At 39.8% G+C, this 22,987-nt stretch overlaps 1 protein-coding gene across 3 annotated transcripts in view; it reads right to left on the bottom strand.

Annotated features, from left to right (window-relative positions):
* Positions 1-22,011, bottom strand: part of LOC111867984 — a 25,738-nt gene extending 3,727 nt beyond the window's left edge. Inside the window, exons 1-8 of one of the 3 annotated variants that reach the window (XM_023858253.2) lie at positions 21,445-22,011; positions 14,792-18,285; positions 10,434-11,116; positions 7,564-7,842; positions 5,109-5,753; positions 2,458-2,682; positions 1,722-1,769; positions 1,286-1,385 (exon numbers count right to left, since the gene is read on the bottom strand). In XM_023858253.2, coding sequence (XP_023714021.1) covers positions 2,547-2,682; positions 5,109-5,753; positions 7,564-7,842; positions 10,434-11,116; positions 14,792-18,285; positions 21,445-21,901 — 5,694 coding nt within the window. In that variant the 5' untranslated portion in view covers positions 21,902-22,011 and the 3' untranslated portion in view covers positions 1,286-1,385; positions 1,722-1,769; positions 2,458-2,546. Of the gene's footprint in view, positions 1-1,285; positions 1,386-1,721; positions 1,770-2,457; positions 2,683-5,108; positions 5,754-7,563; positions 7,843-10,433; positions 11,117-14,791; positions 18,286-21,444 lie in introns of those variants that run through there. The other 2 variants (XM_023858252.2, XM_023858254.2) reach the window with 2 other exon arrangements.
* Between the last annotated feature and the right edge of the window lie 976 nt (positions 22,012-22,987).

Raw genomic sequence — 22,987 nt, 5'->3', positions numbered from 1 at the left:
TTCATCAGATAACACCATCCCCCGGCTTCGTGAAAGACATTTTATTAATAAAATTCCCCCATCAGGAAAAAAGGCTAGACCACAAAGGCGATGTGTAGTGTGTACAAAAAACAAAAGAAGAAAAGAAACCGTGTACTGGTACAGTGATTGTGATGTTGGGCTATGTAATTGACCAGTNCCAGTGTTTTCAGGATTACCACACCAAACTCAACTTTTAGCAGTTCGAGTGAGTAAAAAAATATTATTTATCATAATTATATTAAACAATATATATATAGGTTTGTTCTTCGTTTCATTATGAATATTTCTGTGAAAATTTTATCTCAATATACCCATTTTTGCGAGAGTTACTAAATTTTTCATGGATAAGTGCATTTTTCTGTTTAATAATTAAATACACCGTCGGTTTGGCGGTAGGAAAAGATTTAAATACTATCCGTTGCGGAAGGGTTAAATAGGGGATTTCACTGTTATGATGGCTGCCTATCCATCATACACATTCCAGAATGAGCGTGATGCTACATATGACACAGCTTCACAATTCAATGCAACAGAAGTTAGAAGAAATCATGTATTCTTCTGTAAGTGCACATACCTCATTAACACGCACAAAGGGTGGTATCAAAAATGAATTATGTGTACCAGGAAGGCTCAACAATCTTTAGCCAATTACAGACCACCACACAAAACTGCTCTGGTCTAAGAAAATGTGTACGATCAGACAAATAATTATCCTTCTAAATTCTATACTTTCTGAAATATATACTGTAAACCCCAAAGTTAGGTGTCTCTGAAGATGCACTAAAGTGAGGGAAATCTTATATGGAGGAAATTTAACACTGAGATTACTGACACAGCATTAAATGAGAAGGACCTTAAATCAAGGAACAAATGAGTGTTCCACTGTATATGGCAGTTGACAAGATGACTGCATTATTCAAAAGAACAGCAGTTTATCAGTTACTTCATAAAGTAAAATGTTTCTTTCTTGTCTTCAGATTACAAGAACACATAACATTTCTCTGAAGATAGTAACACTTAAAGAAAAGACAGCATTAGAAATGAATCAAAACTGTAATGTGATACACTTCATACAAGCTGGAAATAAAGAACATATTTCAGTATTTACACGTTAAATTAGCAGCTTAAAAAAAGAATAGGTAAAGCTGTTCCTGTACTTAATTAATGAAGCACCACACCATGATGACATATGGGGGAGTGGACGTATAGCTCCATCATCCTTGACTTCAGCACCAGATGTCGGTTAAATGGTCAGCTTCACACCTCGGATGCTTCACCACTGGGGAAAGAGCCCCTGGTACCCATTGCATAGGAGGCTGGGTGGGCCTCAGAACAAGTCTGGATCCTGTGGAGTAATCCTGGTCCTGCCAAGAATCAAACGCCGGCCATTCAGCATGTAGCCTGTCACTACCCCAACTCAGCAGCTAAACTGATATTGAAATATTGAAACCACCACCAGCACTTCACTCCTGCATTATATAATAATCACAGGTTTTAGCTCATAATGAGCAGAAGCAGAATCCAAAGAAGACTATTCAAATTACAAAGAACTGTAGTTTTTTTTTCAAAAGGGAATGCACCTTTAAAGAATCCAACATTTTAAAGCAAATAAGACAGCATTAAACATCTTCATTTGTATTTATATTACTTAACTTCCTAATATTTCAACCTAATAAAATACCATTCCATGGTTTAGTTACCTTATCATCATCATCCACTCCAATCTGCGTCACAGTTCCAGTAGGTCTCTGGAAAAACAGATGTCTAACACAAAATTTTTTAAAAACTGGTATCACAGATTTCCAGATAATATGTACATGGTATATTTACATAAATAATATCTAACTGGCCTACAAGTGACAAGTCTAATATAAGAAGTTAATGTCTCACTGCAAGCTTCATATGAATGGTGCATATTATTCATTAATAAAATAACTAAATAGTACTGGCTATATTTAATTTAAAGTAAACAGAGCATCTGCAATAATGACCTTAACTGCAGTATTTTATGTTAATAAAGAAACTTCAAACAATGGAGAGTAATGTATATATATGCACACCAACTAACAGAAAATACATAGTATGTGTATATACATGTAAAAGTAAAGTAAAAGTAAAGCTATCCCTGTAACAGGCTGTGGAGGCCCATAGGATTGTGAGATGTTGAGGTTCCCACATTTTCTAGACAATCGGCTCATAGATGGCAGTCAGGTTGTCAGCCTTACGTGCCGGCGGCCCTTTATCTCCAAGAATATTCCTGGTACTCATTTCTGTTAGAGGCTCAGTTGACCTCAGGGCCATATATGGTACTAAATTAATAATTCCGCAGAAAGAAAAACATATACGCCACAGAACCTACTATGTCACAGAAATAAATCCTCATATAAATAATAGTAACATTTATAGAAAGAGTCTAGTGTCTACAGACAGACTTACAAGACTGCAACTGTCCAATGGTGGCATTTTTAAAATGTCAAGAAGCATGTTACATTTGCAACCAAGCTCAGTACGTCTGTCCTCAGATGTCATGTCACGGTGCTTTTTGATGGATGTTGGTAACTACAGTCCTCATCCTGGCATCTGCCCATCAGCTCATAGGGGCAGAGAATGGCGAGCGGATCCAGTGGGCCACACCACTCGCTTCCAGCCTCCGACTTGCCTCTAAAAGCAAAGAAAACACAGGATGAAAACATTTTACATATATTTTGGAAAATGATTTTCATAAATTGCAAAAATTTTATGAAAATTATTACAGCCATTTTCAATAAGACTCATATGGTTAGGGGAGCTCCTGTTATTGGAACTCGAATGATCATGTTCAAGGGGCATTGACCTATGATGGACGAATTCTTGAATAATGAACATGAACAAAATCTATCCAATTGCCCAGGAACTACTGAACTGCACATACAGCCAGATGGCATTAACGCTTTTTATCTATCAGAATACTGTACAATACTTCCCTCCTAACTGAATCATAGGCTTTCTTGAAATCTATGAATAGCTAGCTGATTGGACTCCCATTTTTCTCCAATATCTGACAAATGCCAAAGATCCAATCAGTAGTTGATCTGTTACATTGAAACCCACACTGATGATTCCCAATAATTTCATCTATATATGGACTTAACCTTGAGAGAAGAATATTGGATACAATTTTGTATGAAGTTGATAGCAGTGATATCCCCCGATAATTACCACAGTCAGTTTTATCACCCTTCTTGTGAACTGGTACAATAATAGACTCCTTCCACTGATCAGTCAATTTTCCCTTATACCAAACAGAAGTAATTAGCTTCTGGATCTTAGAATGCAATATTCTGCCCCTTGCTTGAATAAACTCTGCCAGAATCTGAACACTACCTGGTGATTTATACCTTTTCAATTTTGCAATAGCACTTTCAGCCTCAAAAGGGCTAGGATCAGGTACAAACGGCTCAGCTGTATGGATTTCTGTCTGCCTAACATCACTGACCCTATGTACATTCAATAACTGAGACAAGTAGTTCCTCCACCAATTCAAAATGTTGTGGGAATCTGCAAGCAGATCACCATTCTCATCCTTCAGTAAGTTACCGCTAGGTTGGTAACCCCTCTTAAAGTCATTTATTCCTCTATACAGGTCTCTAATGTTCTTGTTCTTACTGTTCATTGCAAGCTCATCAGTTTTGTCTTTCAGATATTCCGTTTTCATTATTCCTGAAATGAGTGTCAAAAATGCATTACTAATACAAATCAGATATGGCCATTCTTCTCCACTGAAGAAAGGTAAATAAACTGCCTGCATATGTATCAGACAAAACACAAAAGAAATGCTGCCAGGACCTGGCTACAAAAACAACAGAAACATAAAACAAACATCATGCACATCATGTATGGATAATGGGTAATGTGACTAAGGACATTTAGAAATTCACAAGTGAAACAAAAAATTTCAGAAGACAACTGAAGGGGGGAAGTGTTCTCACTTTACAAAACATAAAAAGTTAACAAGTTAACTCAAAGTCTCAGGTACTAAGGGGACATCTCACAAATGAGATACGAGAAGTTAGCAAATTGAACAGTGTTTACAAAATAGTAGTAACAAATTAACTGAAAAAGACTGACACACATATTCTGGGGATAGCAGGAGGCACCTCTCAAAGGATACAAGCTCATGTCCGGCAATAAAGGGTGACCTAACAAAGGATATCTGATAATGTAGAGGTTAGCAGAAGCAGGACATTTTAAGCCAGATTTCTAAGTCTCATGAATAGACGGGTCACAGATATGGACAGAGACTGTGGTGATATACCAGCCGGTAATAAAAATTTTGGGTGTGCAGACACCAAACTACAGATTCTTACTTGAACCAAGATTTAGGCAAGTCCTGACAAGGAAGTTTATTTAAGTCAGTGTTCTTGGTGGCAAGGGCATTTCCAGTTCTAGTTCTTCTCCCGCACAGACTTCTCCATGAATTTCTTCGGCTTATACTTTGAGTGTTAATTGCACTTCCGCTAGTTTATGACCACTACTGTACTTGTACAACCCATACCACTAATGTCTGTACTCTGGGTAAAGTTAAACCGTGTGTGTTAAGCTATTGCAGTTATGAAAAAACTGAACATTGAAGTGTGATAACTGCAGAAATGCCATATTGTCATTCATGAAGTGCCAGTGAATTTAATAAATTGACTGTGTCTATAAAATAGGAATTGAACTGTTAGTGGCTGTTTTGATTCACATTGTCCTGAGCTGTGTAATTCCTTTACCTACACTGCATCCACTGAGTTTCTACATGCAATATTCCAAGATAAATCCTAGTTCTACCAAACTATTAATTACCCTATTGAGAAATGACTGCAGATACAGAGGTTTCACATTCAGGAAGGTCAGCCATAGAAGGCTGACAGCATGGCTACACCATTAAACACGAATTTTTTAAACATCTAAATGCAGTCACACCCTTAGGAATGTGTGGTTTTTGTACATAAGATTAAGCACACTTCAATAACAACAACAAAAACAGCAGCCACAACCAAAGAATCAACAAAAGCCGTGTAGCTCAACTTTACTCGACACACAAGCGATAATTATGTTGCACCAACCTTTCTGAATACAAATGCTCCAGAGGTGACCTGTACTCGGACAAGTGTCGCAACACTGTCTCTTTTGAGTTGCCAACAATTCCCACCATCTTCATGTCAGATGCCCCTAGAACATCTGTACCCATTCGTTCAACATCAGTCACAGCAGGCTGACTCCTGTCAACTTCCACATCATCACTTTCCACCTGAACACAGCTGTCCAACTTTGCAGCTACGCTTGTACCTGTTTCACTCATTTCACTTAATGGCGACTGTACTGATGGTTTGGAGGGCAGCTCTGTTAACTTGCAATCCAGCGTGTCTGATGAATTTGCAGATTTACTTTGTGAAATGTGACTATTGGAAAACAACATGCTGCCATTTTCAGTAGACTGGATGAGTGAGATACTTTCTGCGTTCACATCCATTGTAGAGGAAGAACACGCTTTAGAATTATCTTCACTACTCTCAACTGCAATGCAAGCTGTCCTCAGTTCTTTCTTATCCTGTACTGGTACTTGTAAAGTAAGAAAGGATGGCATATCACTTCCACATCGATTCTCATCACTGTTATCCGAATGTTCTTTCTTTCTGGACATCCGCCGCGTCTGAGCTGCAACCTGCTGCAGTTTACGGTTCATTAGCTCTGCACCTCCTGCTGGCACTCTGATACAACACAAATCAATCAATCAATCAATAAGAAGCACACTCAGTTATGCAACTATACATTACAATCAGTTTATGTGGAAAATATAAATAGTATTTAGGCTATAGAACACTTCATACATAAATGCATATATATGGCTGAAAATGAGAACACAATAAGCAACAATACAAATATATGTGCTTAAATCAGCTGCAGGCATTCTGTATAAACAAACCATTATCAGATTTCTCAAGGACTGATCCTTGTAACAGAAATCTACATGTACATAAAGCAGTGTGTGTACCTGTCTCTCATTTACAAATTCCCAGACTGTTGCACATACTTCAACCAAATCTGGCAAGGTCATAGAGGAATTCCTTGGAGAGGTTTCAGGGTCAAGTACAAGCCATCATATTTCAACATTACATCCTCTATAAGGCTATGTCATAGAGAGGGAGGGAGGCCAAAGGATGGAGAGTGTGGGTGGAGTACAAGAAAGGTTTGATACAAGGTAAAGTTGTCCCTGTGTTTAACTAATTAAGCACTACGCCAAGAAGGCATATTGCAGAGTGGATGTATAGATCCACATTTTTTTGACCTTGTCACTAGATAGAGGTGAGTGGTCAGCTTCATGCCTCGGTCACTTTACCCCAGATGAAAAAGCTTCGGTACCCACTGGACAGGAGGTTGGGTGGACCCCAGAGCCCATTTGGACAACATAGAGAGAAGAAAATTCTTGACCATACCGGGACTTGAACTCCAACCCCTCAGTTGTCCAGCCTGTAGCACAGTTGCTATACCGACTATGCAATCCCAAAGGGTTGGGTTCTTTTCAAATTCACTATTACTTGGCAGCCTTCCCATCCTTCTCCATGCTCAGGCAGCTGCCAAAACCCACCTCTGTATTTGTGCGAGGGTTGAATGAAAAATAATTCCTCCATCTCAATTATTTTTCTTTTAATGAGGATATTTTAATAAATGAAACACGAGAACAATTCCTGAAATGGGCTCTTTTATTACATGTTCATCTACTTCACTGTTTAACACACAGATCTGTGTATGATCCTACAGAACATGTAACAATTTGTAGCGTGTCAAGGAAAGTCATAAAATTGGAAGCATTGCATTTAATTCAACCTACATAATGGTCAATGAGATACTCTGCTACATCCACATGTGGGTGTCTTCTTAGGGGGTACAGCAGGCTGACAAGCACAATATTTTGGATATACTGCAATGTGATCACAAATTCAACCAACCATTACTGTATCTGCGCATCACTATAATTATAATGGCACCTGCACAAAGAAGGACGAACAGCGCTGCAGTGGTTGGTGGGAGAACTACCGCATGGCAGGTGAATATATGTGCACTGCAACTTTACTTTTGAAGTGACTATAAAGAAGTAATACATTTTTCTTGGAAATTAACCAACTGCATGAGAATTCCAGATGCTTGGATACCAGATAACCATCAGTTTACTGTAATTAGAAAGGGTCAGTGAAATATCTTTATCTTTTTAACTGTTGTACTCCTATGGTTTCAGTAGTAGTTTGTAACTATACAGATCTTTTAAACATATAAAATCTGCATAAGATAGGTGGTTTATAATGTGAATATTCCATAAATCCCCCCCCCCCAAAAACATAAATTCTGTAATGTAACATTCAGAATTCTTAGCTTTCTGACGTGCACAGGAGGGAAAATATATAACCTATTTCACTCATAATACCAACTTCAGAACCCAGTGAATCTATATGAATATGCTAGATCTCGCTTAAGTTACATCACAAAGTAACCTTTAATAAACAAATGGACTTCTGTACTTACTTATAGGAATGACCTTTCACGCCAATTCCTAATGACAGACAAGTTTTAGACAGGCCAATACACTCTGCTCGTCCTTGAGCCACAAGCCGGTGGGATTTTGCCATGTCACTGCGCATATGTGACAGCAATTCCTTCTGCTGAGAAAGTCGTTCTTCGACTCGGAGAAGTTCTCCACGGATACGATGCAGGTCTTTCAAACATTCTTCTTCTGTGGCTCGTTCCCTTTCTATTTGGCACAGAAGTGTTGTCATATTTGTCAACTCATCCAGCACCTCATACCTGAATGAAATCAAATTTGACAAATGAAGCCTTCCATATTGCACAAGAGATGAACTTACAACAACACAACAGAGGACTTGAGGTTCTCACACTGATAGTCATGAGAGTTCTGTCTTTTGGGATATAATGGTATGAGTTCACTGAAAGTCAACTGACGTTTTGGAAGAACATGTTGTCTCCTTCATCAGGGTCAAAGAATAAGCTGAGGGGGGAAAAAAACGAATGAAGCAAGCACCATGCTGAGGTGACATATTCCCCTGAAACATCAGTTGACTTCCAAGAGACTACACAGCACAACATGAGTTGGGACGGAATAGCGTAGTCGGTACAGTGACTGGCTACAGGCTGGACGACCTAGGGGTCAGAGTTTGAGTCCCGGTAGGGTCAAGAATTTTTTCTCCCCACGTGATCCAGACCGGCTCTGGGGTCCACCCAACCTCCTATCCAATGGGTACTGGGGGCTCTTTTGCTGGGGGTAAGGTGGCCAGGGCATGAAGCTGACCAGTCACCTCTGGCTAGTGCCAAGGTCAAGAAGACATAGACCTATAGAGCCACTCCTCCAGAGGCCTTGATGGGAGAGTGTTTAATTAGTTAAGCACAGGGACAACTTTACTTTTACCTTTTTACACAGCACAACAGTTGTCTCAAGAAGAGCCATTATGAATACTAAACTTCCATGCGCTCCTTCTCTCCCCATCTCACCTCTTTCTCTTACATTTCTAACAGAGCAACATAAACAATAAAGGTGAATTAAGCAAAAAGAGATCTGAGGTCCTAGGAGTATGAAGATTACAGTTGTGGGAACATCCCACATATGCGGTTTAACGGGTCTAACAAACACCCACTCCTAGGTCAATATCATATTGCCACACATTGCTGACAACACTCATATTTATACAGCACTCGATGTCCAACCCACCTGTAGATCATCACGTGCACTAACCAATCACATTGCTGCCAACACTCGTATTTACACAACACTCGCTGTCCAGCCCACTTTTACATCACGGTGCGCGCTAGCCAATCAGCGCTCACAATTGCAATTGCAAGTTTCGCTCCGCCCATCAAGCATGGTATACAAGGCAGAGCCCAAAGCTCGCAATCATCAGTGATCACATTCAGTTTAGAGCGATCAGTCATCAGCTCTTCACTGCAACCAGGCAACTGACGTAGTTTCCGCAAGTCTCCAGCAACCACGCTCTGCGACCAGGCAACTAATGCAGCTTCCGCAACTCCTGCAACCACACCATAGGCAGCTGCTTCTACCGGCGCATGCAGCACTACATCACTGGCCAGACAGGCCAGGTGAAGGGCCGTAAGACTTAGCCTACTACGAAGGAGCAAATTCTGCCAGCTCACTCGCAGTGGAACAAACTGCCCTTCTGAGGACCAGCCAACATTCCACATAGATTCGCAGCTATTCTGTACATTCAATTTATACAATTTAATATATACAATTGTTACAGTTCAACGTGGTTGTCATTTAGAACATCAACAATCCCACAAGTCTTCTGCAATGTGATGCTGTGTAGACTGGCAAATATGTCACATTCTGGAAAATGTGCTGCCTCTCTTTTCATGGCAGAAAAGAGTGAAATCCTAAGGCTGCAGTCACAATGGAAAAGGAAGTTACTGGAACCAAGTGACTACAGGCAAAGTCATTCAACTGCTATGGGAACACTGCAACCAACCTGACCTAAACAGACCTTACTGTTATCACAGCCAATTGCCAGTATGTTATTAATCTGCATGCACTGATAATGTCCTCCTCAAACAGTCAACCGGATGATCTTTTTTTTTTAATTTTTATCAAGAAGACAAAAGTTCTGTAGGCGTGATTTGTGATGTCATAACAAGGGGACTGTAACAAGTTATGTATTAAGCTGATTGAAATATTTACACAGATGCTATACAGACTCGATACTGGCAGTTTTGTCTCTAATAACCGACTAGAAATTATTTCAAAACAATACTAACAAAATCAAAACTGCATTCATGAAGAAATTAGAGCTTGCTATCATTCAGTTCAGAACCTTTTGTCTTCCTGTCTATTCCACAAAAATGTGAAGATTAAAATATACAAACCTACCATATTTCCTGCTGCTTTGTATCAGTGTGAAATACTGTCTTTCACATTGCAGGATGAACTATGGCTGAGCATTTGAGAACAGGGTAAAGGTAAAGTTATTCCTGTGCTTAAATAATTGACCACTTAGCCATGATGATGGGTTGAGGAGTGGAGGTATAGCTTTGTCATTCTTGACCTTGGCACTAGATGGAGTGGTCAGCTTCATGCCTCTGCCTCTATACTGGGCTGAAGAGCCAGGCTGGATGCTGTGGAGCAGAGAAAATTCTTTCCCCTGCTGGGAATCATACCCTGGCCATCCAGCCTGTAGCCAATCACTATAAAAACTGGGTCAAGGAGCATACATGAACCACAAAGGAAGTAACAAAAGGCTGGAGAAAACTTCACAACACACAGCTCCATAAGTTGTACTCCTTACCAAATATTATTAGGACAATCAAATCGAGGATGATGAAATGGGTGAGGCGTGTAGCACTTACAGGACAGAAGTAAATTCTGTGCTTACCTTTTTGACAGAAGCTGATGCTCAATTTCTGCTAATTTTGCTTCCTTCTGTTCCAGTGACTCATCGCTGTTGCAGGAGCAATCATGTTGACATGAAGATAGCATGCTAACGTGATGCACTTCAAAAACACCATCTTTTGACTCCATCACTGATTCCTCCTCCTGACTTACTACATCGGTCAAGTCATTGGCTTTCTCTAAGGTTTCTCCTTGCTCTTCTTCTGATATTACAGGAGCTGGGGAGGCAGCATTAGCTATCCCCTTATCACTTGCTGCTTCTTTCAAAATTACTGAATTGCTGGGTCTTTTGTTCTGAGCACTCTGCATTCTCAAAATCTTCCCTAAATCACTCCCACGCTCTGCAGATGTGACACTGCTCTGTGGCGCTCCTTTCTTTCCATCAGTTGTGTTTGTATGCGCAATACTAAGTGGATGGTTACTACTGCTGCTCAAAGCTGCGGTTCGACTGGGTGATGAGAGGCGAGAATATGATTCTGAATTGGTCATGTTTGTTGATAACGGCGGTGGTGGTGGTGACAGCAGTGGCAGTTGTTTTTGTTGCTGTTGCTCTTGCTGATGCTGCTGCTGTTGTTGGCTTCGTCTCCTCTGTTCTTCAAGTTCTGCAATCTGCTGCTTAAGACGACGATACTCCTCTTGCTGAGATGACGGCAAATGGCGAACAGCCTGGAACAGGATGATGTTACTTGCCAGAAAAAGTATTCCAATACACAAATTCAACTACATTTACTCTATTCTTCACCTATTAAAATACAGAACTGGATAGTTAATTCATGTGAAACTTACAAATGTCATGTAAAAAGCCTCTATATATAATTAATACTTCCACTGTTATAGATGGCAATATACAGACTGTCTGCTGCAGTGAGGTTTAATTTTGAGAAATTATAGTTTTTAAAAATATTAGGAAAATGATATGTATCCAAATGAAATTTAAAAGGTAAAGAAGCAAACATATAGCCTATTCCCAGGAAAATAATTGTGAAACAAAAGACTTGAACAACCATATACAGAGTAGTTCACAAGTACCTCCAGGAACACCAACAATAACTTAGAATCACTCTGTAGACCAAATACATGGCTACAAGGGTAGTGTGATTCTAAATTACTGTTGGGGTTTCCATAGGGACTTATGAATTACCCTGTGAATGGCAACCAATAGTATGACTCTAACATGAACTGATCTGATGGTAAACTATAATCATACAGAAATAATGAAAAAACCAGTACTTCGAAGAGTAATATTCTCCCCAGTTTCCACATCTCTCTCATGTTCACCTCAAACAAGAGATATATGTAGTTTTCTGCAATCTTCCTTGGATCAAGCATAGTTGGTAGAGATACCAATTTCAGATCACAACTGGATTCTGTCACTTTTCACTGCAATATGCATTCAGTTCTAACCGCACATTTACCAGAAAAAAAAAAGTGTGCAACTGTTCATCCGAATACAGCACCATCAACCTTTCTTCTTATGACACCATTGGTAACACAGCCTATATGCCACTGAATAGCAGAATGACTGGTAACCAATGCATTAGAAAAGATTCTGAGGGAAGCAGTCATGTTCCAGTCAAAGTACATTTCCTTAGAAGCACTGAGAAAACCCTCAGTCAGGACAGCAGGTGTCCTAACTGAGATTTGAACCAACACCTCCTGAATTCAAGTCTTAAGAGTATTATACCACTACACCAAACTGCCCAGTACTGACACTGCTGAGTCAATATATCACAGTATTATTTCTGTCCACCCATCTCTCATGACCTGAATTTTCATAATATTCACCGTGACAGTTACATAAACATTGCCTGTCAGCCATGCAATCTACAAGCCTGTGGGGGCATAGAATATGTAATAATTCTCTGCTATATCCCATAAAATGGCATAACTGAAGCTACTGTCACAAAAAGTTGCCAGTCTATTCAGCATCTAATCTGACAAGACCACAATGTGATATTAAAACTGCTGAACCAATCCATGAGACCATTCTATCTGACAGCCATCAGGTAGGTGGAATTTTTACCGACAGTGACAAAGAGCAGAACTACATCATTACACTGTATAACCACTAACTTACAAATCTTGGTGACCTCCCAACACTGATGGACACACTTTAAGGCAAATGAATGTCAAGAATTCTGTCCAGAATTTCATGCTTAAATATTAAGAATAGAATTCTTAGTAATTGTCAACAAATTTTAGTCCCTATCCTGTGGCACAAATGTAAAGAAGCCCTGAATTTTATTTGAGAGCAACTACATACCTTTAATTAAGGCTGGACTCCAGCAGGGTGAAGGAATGCTTTCACCGTAAGTGGCAACAAAACTGGACACATCTGCAGTGATATACAGTCATGCCATTCACAAAATATTGATCTGTACAGTTTACAATTAATGAATTACAGTACTGCAACATGATAACTGAAAGCCGGAACAGTAGAATGAGTAGAAATGGTCACTAATATGCAATGGTGCAGTAAACACATTCCTGTAGCAACGAGTCAATGCGCAATAAGAGAGGAACTGTTGGAAGTGGTGTTTTCTGAGCAGTCAACACCAAGGCTATTTAACAAGGAACAACAAGAGAAGTTAGTCAGTCAAAGGTCAGGGTCATGAGCTGACAGTGAGCAGTGACAGTTCATGACAGGCACTGAGGAATCTCCACTGTTAGCAGCCGCTGCCTAGCAACAACCAGTGACAACAGAATAACCAACAGATGACACTGTGTGTGGTGCAGATGTAGTGACTTAAAGAGTGTGTAAATTAGTGAGACTGTTATAATCACCTGTAGCTACGAGAAATATAATCACTTTTAGCTACGAAAAACTAAGTATATGCTGCTGTCTCGACACCAGAATGCAGGCAAAATCATGACATAAAGATAGCTAACAGATGTTTCGAAAATGTGGCACAGTTCGCATATTTGGGAACGACTAGAACAAATCAAAATCTGATTCAGGAGGAAATTAATAGGAGATTGCACTCAGGTAATGCTCATTACCATTCAGTGCAGACTTCTCGTCTGCTGTCTAGAAATATAAAAGTTAGAATATGCAAAACTATAACTTTGCCTGTGGTTCTGTATGGGTGTGAAACTTGGTCTCTAATATTAAGAATGAATGAATGCATGAATGTATAAGGGGTGGGCCTTCTCAGCCCTTGCACCGCAACCTAAAGTGATCTATTGTGCTTGCTGACATTAAGAAACACAAACTGCAGGTATCTGAGAACAGGGTGATGAGAATATCTGGACTGAAGAGAAATGAACTGATGGAAGGTTGGAGAAAACTACATAATGAAGCACTTCACAACATGTACTCTTCGCCAAGTATAATTAGAATGATCAAGTCAAGGAGGATGAGATGGGCAGGGAAAGTAGCAAGAATGGGGGCAAAGAGGAATGCATATATGATATTGGTGGGAAAGTCCAAAAGAAAGAGACCACTATGAAGACCAAGACATAAGTGGGTGGAAAATATTAAAATGGATCTTAGAGAGAGAGGGTGGGATGGTGTGGACTGGATCGAGCTGGCTCAGGATAGGAACCAGTAGAGCTCTTGTGAGCACAGTAATGTGCCTCTGGGTCCCATAAAATGCTTGGGAGTTCTTGAGTAGCTGCACAACTGGTGGCTTCTCAAGAATGGCTCAGCTCCAAGAGTGAGTGAGTGAGCGTGCGAGCTACAAGTTATAAACATCCAATAAATTCAAATTATCAACCCAAAACTTGTGTTCACCCACTAACATATGACATTTACTGTCACGCACATGTAACATGCTCAGAATACCACAACTGCAAAATGTTCATCTTTGTTGGGCTCAACATTTTCAGTATGTGGTAAAACCTAACTATCGTGTAAAATAATGTTTCCCATACAAGATACGTAAATGTGCAAACTTCATCTTTGACTGTGGTTTATTTTATAATGCCATCAGTATACTGACTGCACAGCATCAAACAGGATGACTAGTGAACAACAAATTGTAAAGGATTTGGAAGGAGATGCTATTCTGGTGTTTGCCTGGAGGTAGTGAGGAAAACCATAAGATATCAGTCCAGAACAGCTGGTGTCCTGGCAAAGATTTAAACTCAGCACCTTCAGAATATGAGTCTGGAGCACTGTCACTACACTGTCATGCTAGGTACTACTGGTTAACAGCTTAACTTAAAATTACAGTGGAATACACGTAAACTTTTCAATGAAGTTAGTAGTGAAAAGAGTGAGTAAATAAAAGATTATTTCTATAAAATTTTAACAACCTAAATTATTTAGAGAAAAACTTATTGTCACATACTAGTAACATAAGAGGGAACGCAGCTCATGGACATGAAAATATTTCTTACCAGTGGTGTAGCAGATGAGACCACCTGATTTGTTTTCCCTCCCACATTTTCGTCTGGCATCTCCTTTGCTGTAGCCTCCTGTGATTTCCGTTGCTGCTTCAAAAATATGTCCACACTTTTTTCAAAATCATCCGCTATTCTAGAAACTGTGACATGCTGTGTCAGTACTGGTACTGTATTCTGTTTATCAGACAATGGATGTGACAATGATGAAGCAATATTACTGTCACAATTCACAACTTGATCGCATGGTGCAGTACGAACATTTGAAGACGATACAGGCCACAGTGAAAGAGAAGAGTTATTTTTTATCACACATCTTCGTTTAGGGGTCTGAGACATCGGATGTATCTTCTCCTCTTCATCTGGACTATCTGAATCGTCCCCCAAACGTATCACAAACCTCTGTGCTGCTGGCTGTACAGGTGCCACTGAACTTACAACACTTGCTGCAATTTTTCTTTTACGTTGTTTATCATCAACATTTGTTGTTGGCACAGTCACTTGAATCATAGTTGGTTTAGGTACCCGGGGGCGGAACACAACTCTCGATACAGTATTATCAACAGGTTTAAATTGTGCAGTTCTGGTCTTCAGTTCCAGATCCATGTTTGGGGGATCCTTTCTTGCAACAGCTGAAGGTCCCGTAAGTTGCTTCATAGGAACAGGATTCCTATGTACTACTGTCAATATCTGCTTTGTGTTTGATCCTGAGAACCCTTTCTTTACTGACCTCTTCCAGTATTTTGTTCTAATGATATTTCCCTTGTTATAATTGGATAGACTGCTCTGAGAATGCTCTACCTTCTTATTAGGCACTCGCTGGTAAACATTATTCCATTGTTTCAATTCATGCAGGGAAACTGAAAGCTCAGATGGCATTTTTCCTTTTTTATGACTAACTGAAGTTTTCTGTACAGGCTGTACACTGTTACTACTGCTTGGTGATATGTGGTTAGGCAAAACAGGAAGTGAGTGAGCACTGGTTTCAATTTGTTGCTTCGAAGACACTTTTGAGGTGTCAGAAACTGCATTATCTTTTACATTTTTGGGTTTACTTGTCAAAAATGCAGCAGATGTGGAAGGTTTCCTTGCTAGTGTTGTCAACACTTTAGCTCTCAACACTTCTTCATCTTCATCCACATTCAATGAGCTCTTGTCACACTGTCGAGACATGCCTTCATTTTTCGATGCAACTGGTTCACTGGAGACTTCCACTTTAGTCTCTGGTGAGGAGCACTGGCCAACCTCATCCAAAATAATCATACTGGAGAGGTCTATATTTTCCGGTTCACTTGAATTTTCTTGGACACTGCAATCTGCTCTGTTTTCAACAGTTTCTCTGGCAGGTACTGACACACAATTCCGACAAAGATCTTCTGCATTTGTTCTCTTTAATTCCTGATTCTGAGGATTCAGACTAGAAGAAAACAGACCTGTAGGCACTGCACACACTGCACTAGGATCACTTTCAGCCTTGCCTGTTGGTTTCATATGTGTGGCAGGTGGCAATTTCTTCAAAGATACACTATTCTTCAAATCCATGTGTATGTTCCTGATCCTGACTCTATTCTGACAAGAACCAGCTCCACAATCCACTGCACGAAACTGCACAGGGGTAACAGAATCTGTTCCTGGGACCTCGGGGTCTGTTCTGTGTGTGATGGAACTTATTCCAGGAAATTGTGGATCTTCTGTGGCAGGAGCAGAATTTGCTCGAGGAATGTCCAGTCCTATGGAATTAGTTTCCAGAAATGGAGACTCCGTTCTGGCAATAAACGTATTTGCACTGACCATGTGTGGTTCCACCATAGAAACCGACATTGCATCATAAGTAAAACTTGATGAGTTTACATCTGATGACACAAATGAACCAGGCACGCCAGTTGATGCACACAGGTCAAATGTATTAGTCTCTGAAGTAGTAACATCTAGGTGTGTACTTGGATGATCAAAACTGTTATCACTTTGATATAACTCATGATATAACTGCTGCTGTGGAAATGGTGATGATGAGGGAAATTGTACTTGAGAGTTGGAATAACCAACTGAATTCAGTGAAGGAATCTGTACATTACTGTTGTACGTTCCTGACAGCTGACAGCTTTCCAAGTCAGGACTGCTATACATTGTAACTGCAGGGCTCCATGCGTTCACCACATCATCCTTCTGATCCCCTTTTAAATGCACAAGGTTATCTTCATGAACCGTCTTCACCAATGGCACATTAATGCAAGGTACATTTTGTGTACTGTAATCTTCAGGGATTAATGGTAAAAATTTACTTTCACAATTCCCAGGCAAGGGTATATCAACAGGACCAATAATCATCTCACTCTGTGATTCTGACTCATCATCTGTGTGGGAGAGATCCATATCCACAAGGGCAGTAGTCTCGTCTGGTTCACCTTGGACAGCTTCCATGGAAGCGGTTTCTGGTCTCAGTATTTCCTCACCTAAGTCATCTTTGATGTTACTCTTCTCTAGATCTGAAAGACCAGGACTGTCTAGTGCGTTCATTTTCTTTGATTTTAACGTAATCCCACGCTGTTTTCTAACTTGACATTTCTTTATGATAGCAGATTTCAGAGCTGCCAAACGTAACTGCATAACTTCATCATCTTCCACCCTTGGTTTTGAAGTCTCTTTACGGCGGTGGGATTGTAAAGCAAGAAGGCGCAGCTGGACTAAATCCTCATCTTCTTCTTCATACTCTGTTCCTTTTGTGCCTGTTTCACTTTCAACTGCTTTCATTTCTCCCTTCTTATTTACTTTCTCTGGTGAGTCATATTCTAGCATCTTGGCAGGCACTGATAACTCACTGTCACTGTCTTCTATTGTAATAACCAATGGTTCATTCTTCCTAGTATCAGGCAACTCCTTAATGTCTTCAGTTTGTCCAGAAAGATGGTTCTGATTTGTCTCACCCACAATCTCTGCTTTCTCTGAACAATCTTTCTCATTTTCATCGTCCAACTTCATTGCGTCAAGAGACGGCAATGAATTTGTCCTCAAATCATTGTCCAATTCCTGGCTTTTAACAATGTCCTCATCTTTTTTCTTTACACTTACAACAGGAGTTCTTTCCTTTCTGGCTGACATGTTTACCGTCATCATTGCTTGCAGCCTCATCAATAAGCTGCTTCCATGGGCTCCATTACCAGGACAATCACTCTTTTCAATCGTTTTGCTCAAGTATTTCCTACCATCTTTCTTCTTTGAGCACCGATGTTTCTCTCTTTTAGGAGAATAACATCTCTTCTTAGAATGTGAACTTTTAGATTTTGTTCCTAATTTTGTACATGAATCTTTTTTCTTTCTCTCCTCTTCTTCTGGTCCTATTATCCTATTAGAGTCAGTCTTGATATCACTGGATATTGATGGTCTTGGCTCAGGGCTGTTTAAGAGAGAATGCCGTTGTTTTCTCCTAATCATTCTTTTAACTTTGGTTTCCTTCTGGCAGTCACTTCTGTTCTCCTTCTCTTGAACAATATCTGAAAGCAAAATACAGAGGGGAATAAAATCACGTTTATTTGTAGGACCTGATCTTCTCACAGCATTAGTTATGAAGAGTTATATCTTCTGGGATTTAACGCCACACAGTCAGTTGAAAGTGAGAGCTTTGATTTCCAGCTGCCTTCATGCTGGTTTCTTGCTTGACTTATTCTATAAACCTGAAGATGGAGGTGTCATATTCCTCCAAAATATCAGCTGGCTTCCAATGAACTACATGGCATTATACCCCAGAAGACAGAGCTCTCACTTATTTATATGTTCAACTTCAGAAATCCATGTCAGTAGCATGAGTGCTTAAGACAACTAAGCAAATCAGTTAACTATGCCTCTTAACGGCATAACAGTTGTCTAAGAGGTACCTGTGTTCTGAACTTTGTACTAAAATGTCATTAGCTTAATTGATTGACTCAAGATAGTATCCAGTGGTAAGCTTTAGTTGATTCCAAAACAGTACATTATCAACTGTCAACCATCAGAAAGTTCACAAATGTCCCTGAGAAAGAAACTTGGTTTATGTGGAATTTAATTAACAATGAAACTGAAGCATCTTCATTGCAGTTTGAAATTCAGAAAACATGTCCTAAGTCAAAGTCACATGGCGACTGACGGTCAGTCGGTCGGTCGGTCAGTCAGTCAGTCAGTCAGTAAGTCTTGGTTCTGAGCTCCAATATTTATTACTCTTTGACAGTTACGGTCTTGTTTCTGTTGGGTGCCCTCTCTGATGAGAGGACGGGTCTGTCTTTTGTATATGCTGCTGGTCCTTGGCAGCACAGTTTTTCTCGGGTCCAAGTCCCTTGGTACTTGTGACCATATTTTACTGTCTCACATTTGAGACTGCTCTTTTCGTCGCCTCCTACGACTCGCAGGGTCACGGTGGAGGTATTCGACTCCGCCTCCACATGGGTGTTGTCCTAAAATCAGTACTAGGCTTAAACATTACTCTCAATAATCTCTTACAGCATTTTGTACACAAAACTGGGGTTTACGGCTTCACGTTCCAGGTATACCATGTTTCAAGATTTTTTATGGTCGTGCTTGGAATGTATGTGTAACAACAAACAGCATCTCTGGCTTCTGTTGTGACCTGAGTGGGTTCTGTCTGTTGGACTATGGGCTTGTTGTGAAGTAGATCCAAACATATACACACAGATCTTTTGCAGGAAGCACGTGACACCTTCACCAAAGTGCTCAAATGAATTAACGAGAGGTTTTCAGACCATGGACTGCAAAAGCATGGATCAGGCAACAATTACTGAAGTTCAATTCCTGTTAATTCAGTGATGATATTGATGTTTGAATATTTACTTGCTTTACCATGTCATTCTTCATGATGACATTCTGTCCAAACAGAAATTCTTTATTTACTCTTGCCAAAAAATTTCATGTTTTCCGCTAATGTTACAATATACATTGGGGCAACTGTAAGAAGAAAGACACTCTATTCACGACCTAAATGTTTGGAACTAGAACCCAGTCAGTAAAAACACTTACTAAATGACCTTGATTCAGTTCCTACACAAAAGCATCAAGATTTTCATCTGATGCCTATCCAAACAGCAAAGCGTTCTGCAGGAAACCCACAAAGAATGTAAAATAACTGCTCATCTCAGTTCAATGTGAGGTAGCAGCCCCACGTCTCTTGCACGTCCTCTAAGCACTGTGCTACACACATACATATCTTCATTTTTTGCATCTTATGGATTCATAAACTTAACAGACTTGGTTCACACAGTGGGGCAATACTAAGCACATCAGTAATAATGACAATTATGATTGATGCATCAAAGGAAGGGAACTGAAGTACTGGAAGAGAGAAAACTGGAAATATGTGATCACGATAGTACTACCTAAGACAGTGAACATTTCCTCTGTGAAGCTTTTCTTAAGACCCACAGAAAAAAGAATCAATAACACATGTTCAATTAATTTTGACATTGACCAGATTTTAATCCTAAAAGGCCACAAATGCACAATGTAATGGAAAAGTACCCCTTAACATCTTTAATATTCATTAGTTTATCGATTCTGAAATTCTCAAATCATAATTTAAGTCATTCTTATATGATGTGTGGCTTCGAACTCTTTTATTCACACCAAGAGAGGCTCATATCAAATGAGTTCAAGAACTGCTGATCTAAGATATATAACACAATTACAGTAATTACAACCTTAATTAAGCACTATACCATAGACATGTGTGGGAGTGAACGTGCATTCTTAACCTCAGAAGTTGAGTGATCAACTTCACACCCTGGCCACTTTACTCCCAGGAAAACAGATACAGGTACCCAGTGAAAATGGGCTCAGTGGAAACTAGGGCCAGTATGACTGCTGTGAAGAGAAAAATCTCATCCTGCCAATGATCAAACCATGACTTCTAAATCATCTACCCTGCAGTCCAGTCACAATACCAAATAAGCTACTCAGCTCCCAATACGATGCATACTCTGAAGACTTAACAATCCCTCTGTTCTACATAAGATAGCATTATGATACTGCATGCAATTAACAAACAATACTCAGCCCTTTTTAAAAAAACTGGCCAAACAAGAACTATCTTGTTACAATATTTGAGTTTAGATTTCTAAGAAAAATCTAAACCTATGCTAAATATAAGATAAATATGCATTACTTTTACTAGTAAAGCTGTATGCACTGATCAAAGAATACTTCATGCACTAGATGTAAGTGAAAAACAAGTAACACATATTGCACTAGTTTTAAAATATGCCAATAACAAAACAGCGAGTGAGAAGAGATGTTACATCCTGATGTCTCCAACTCACTCCAGAAACTGTAAATTACTTATTTTTTCTTAGCTTCCATTCTTACCTTGCTGAATTCATCTAAAGAAATCAACATGGTAATATTGCTTAAACATGAAAAACTGACTGGTACACCTTGCACGTGATGGTGACACACAACACTTTCATGAACTGAAACCGGAATGACAAGCTATCGATCAGACTACTGAATTAGTTTCTTTCTACCCATTCTGAATAATTTTTACAAATGAGTCACATATAAAGACACCTCTGGGTCTGATGCTCACGTTAAGGTGATAGCACTGGCATATTAACACCACTAGATTCCAACACAAAATCGACCAACATTCATTCCTTTGAACTATAACTCACCTTCGTCCTTGATATCCTGCTTAGGCATAACGAATTGATATTCATTCAGCCTATCAACAAAATTATTTTCCTTTCTGCGATCATCTACAGCAACGGTGTTCAAAGCCACATGATAAACACCATTAGTAGATTTATTCGTTTCTTTTCTATATTTTACAGGACTTAACCTCTGCTGATTTTCCTCTATAATGGAAGAGACACGTTTACGCTTATATGATTTATGGGCACTGCTATTGTGAGGACGAGACGACTGAGCTGCATACTCCGTCCTGACATGGTAAACATTAAATTTATTGCCATAAAATCTTTCACGGTTTCTCTTGCGGCAAACAGATGACACATCTTCATCGGAGCTTACGTCCTCTAATGAACCATCATCATCTTGGATTTCACCCTCTTCGGGCTCATCTTCAGCCATACTTTTCACTTCAGACACAACCATCTTTCCTCCAGACATACTTGCATTTGGAAATTGTGACTGCACTTCCTCCAACGCACCTACTATAGTCTCAAATTTCCATTAACATACCATAGCTTACTCCTCTACTCCCTTTCAGCCCAACAATATAGAAAATGGCGTTCTACCACAGTCACGGACGTCACAGATGTCTATGGACACAGGTCACAAACCAAACACTTCTCACGGATTATTTCACCGCTGGTAGTGCTCAGCAGTCCGACCTAGGTATGAACCCCTTGTTTCACAGCATATACTTTCAAGTCTCTTGTAAGATAATGTTAGTATACACATATAGTTATCTTCCTTACCTGCGGATTGTGCTAGGTCTGTTGGAAATCGTGGACGCGATAACGCACACGTTGCCAGTAAACACTTCCCCGCTGTGACGCAAAAAAGAGGAACTGTGCTAGGCAACGAGACAGTAAACACTTCCCGCTGTGACGTAACAGTAGATGTGGTGCTGGAGGGGAGGTTTCCCACTTTTCCGATTTGATGTATAACAAGCGGAGCCGTGGAAGTGGAAGCCGACAGAGGGCAGTGTGTTGATAGAAGCCAGTGGTTAGTCAGCACGGACAGTTCGACATACTAGTGAGAGCAGTTAACACGAAAGAACCGACTGTGAAACTACTTGATCAACATTTTATGCTATAGTTATGTTGAATTGTAGCTACGGCGTTGAATAATAAAGGGATGTCGGAAGAATACGCCACTCGAGTTCTTGTTTCACAACAAGGTCAGACCGGTCAGATGGCCACTGTATCCTGAATCTTCTTTTTGCAATATTATAGTTAAGCATCCCGTTGCACTCTATACGATATATGACATAAACACCGTCCCAAGTGCAACAATTTATTGTAGTTCTTTTGTCTTGCCCTCTTCTACACTACATGTTTCGGCCGCAAACGGCCATCATCAGTTGTATGCACTTACGTAGCTGTTATTAGTTTAAAATTTAAAACCATAAGTCTTCACAATTGTTCTTTCCGTCGTTACCGACGGGTTTCGATTTATCAGAATCTACTTCGCTGATATCTGTCTGCTTTGCGCATTATCTTTGTTGCCTACACTCGTAAATTTTGATAT

This window comes from Cryptotermes secundus, unplaced genomic scaffold, assembly GCF_002891405.2.
Source record: "Cryptotermes secundus unplaced genomic scaffold, Csec_1.0 scaffold508, whole genome shotgun sequence".
Lineage (NCBI taxonomy): Eukaryota > Metazoa > Arthropoda > Insecta > Blattodea > Kalotermitidae > Cryptotermes > Cryptotermes secundus.
Note: the sequence above shows the minus strand (reverse complement) of the source record. Positions and strands in the feature narration are given on the sequence as shown.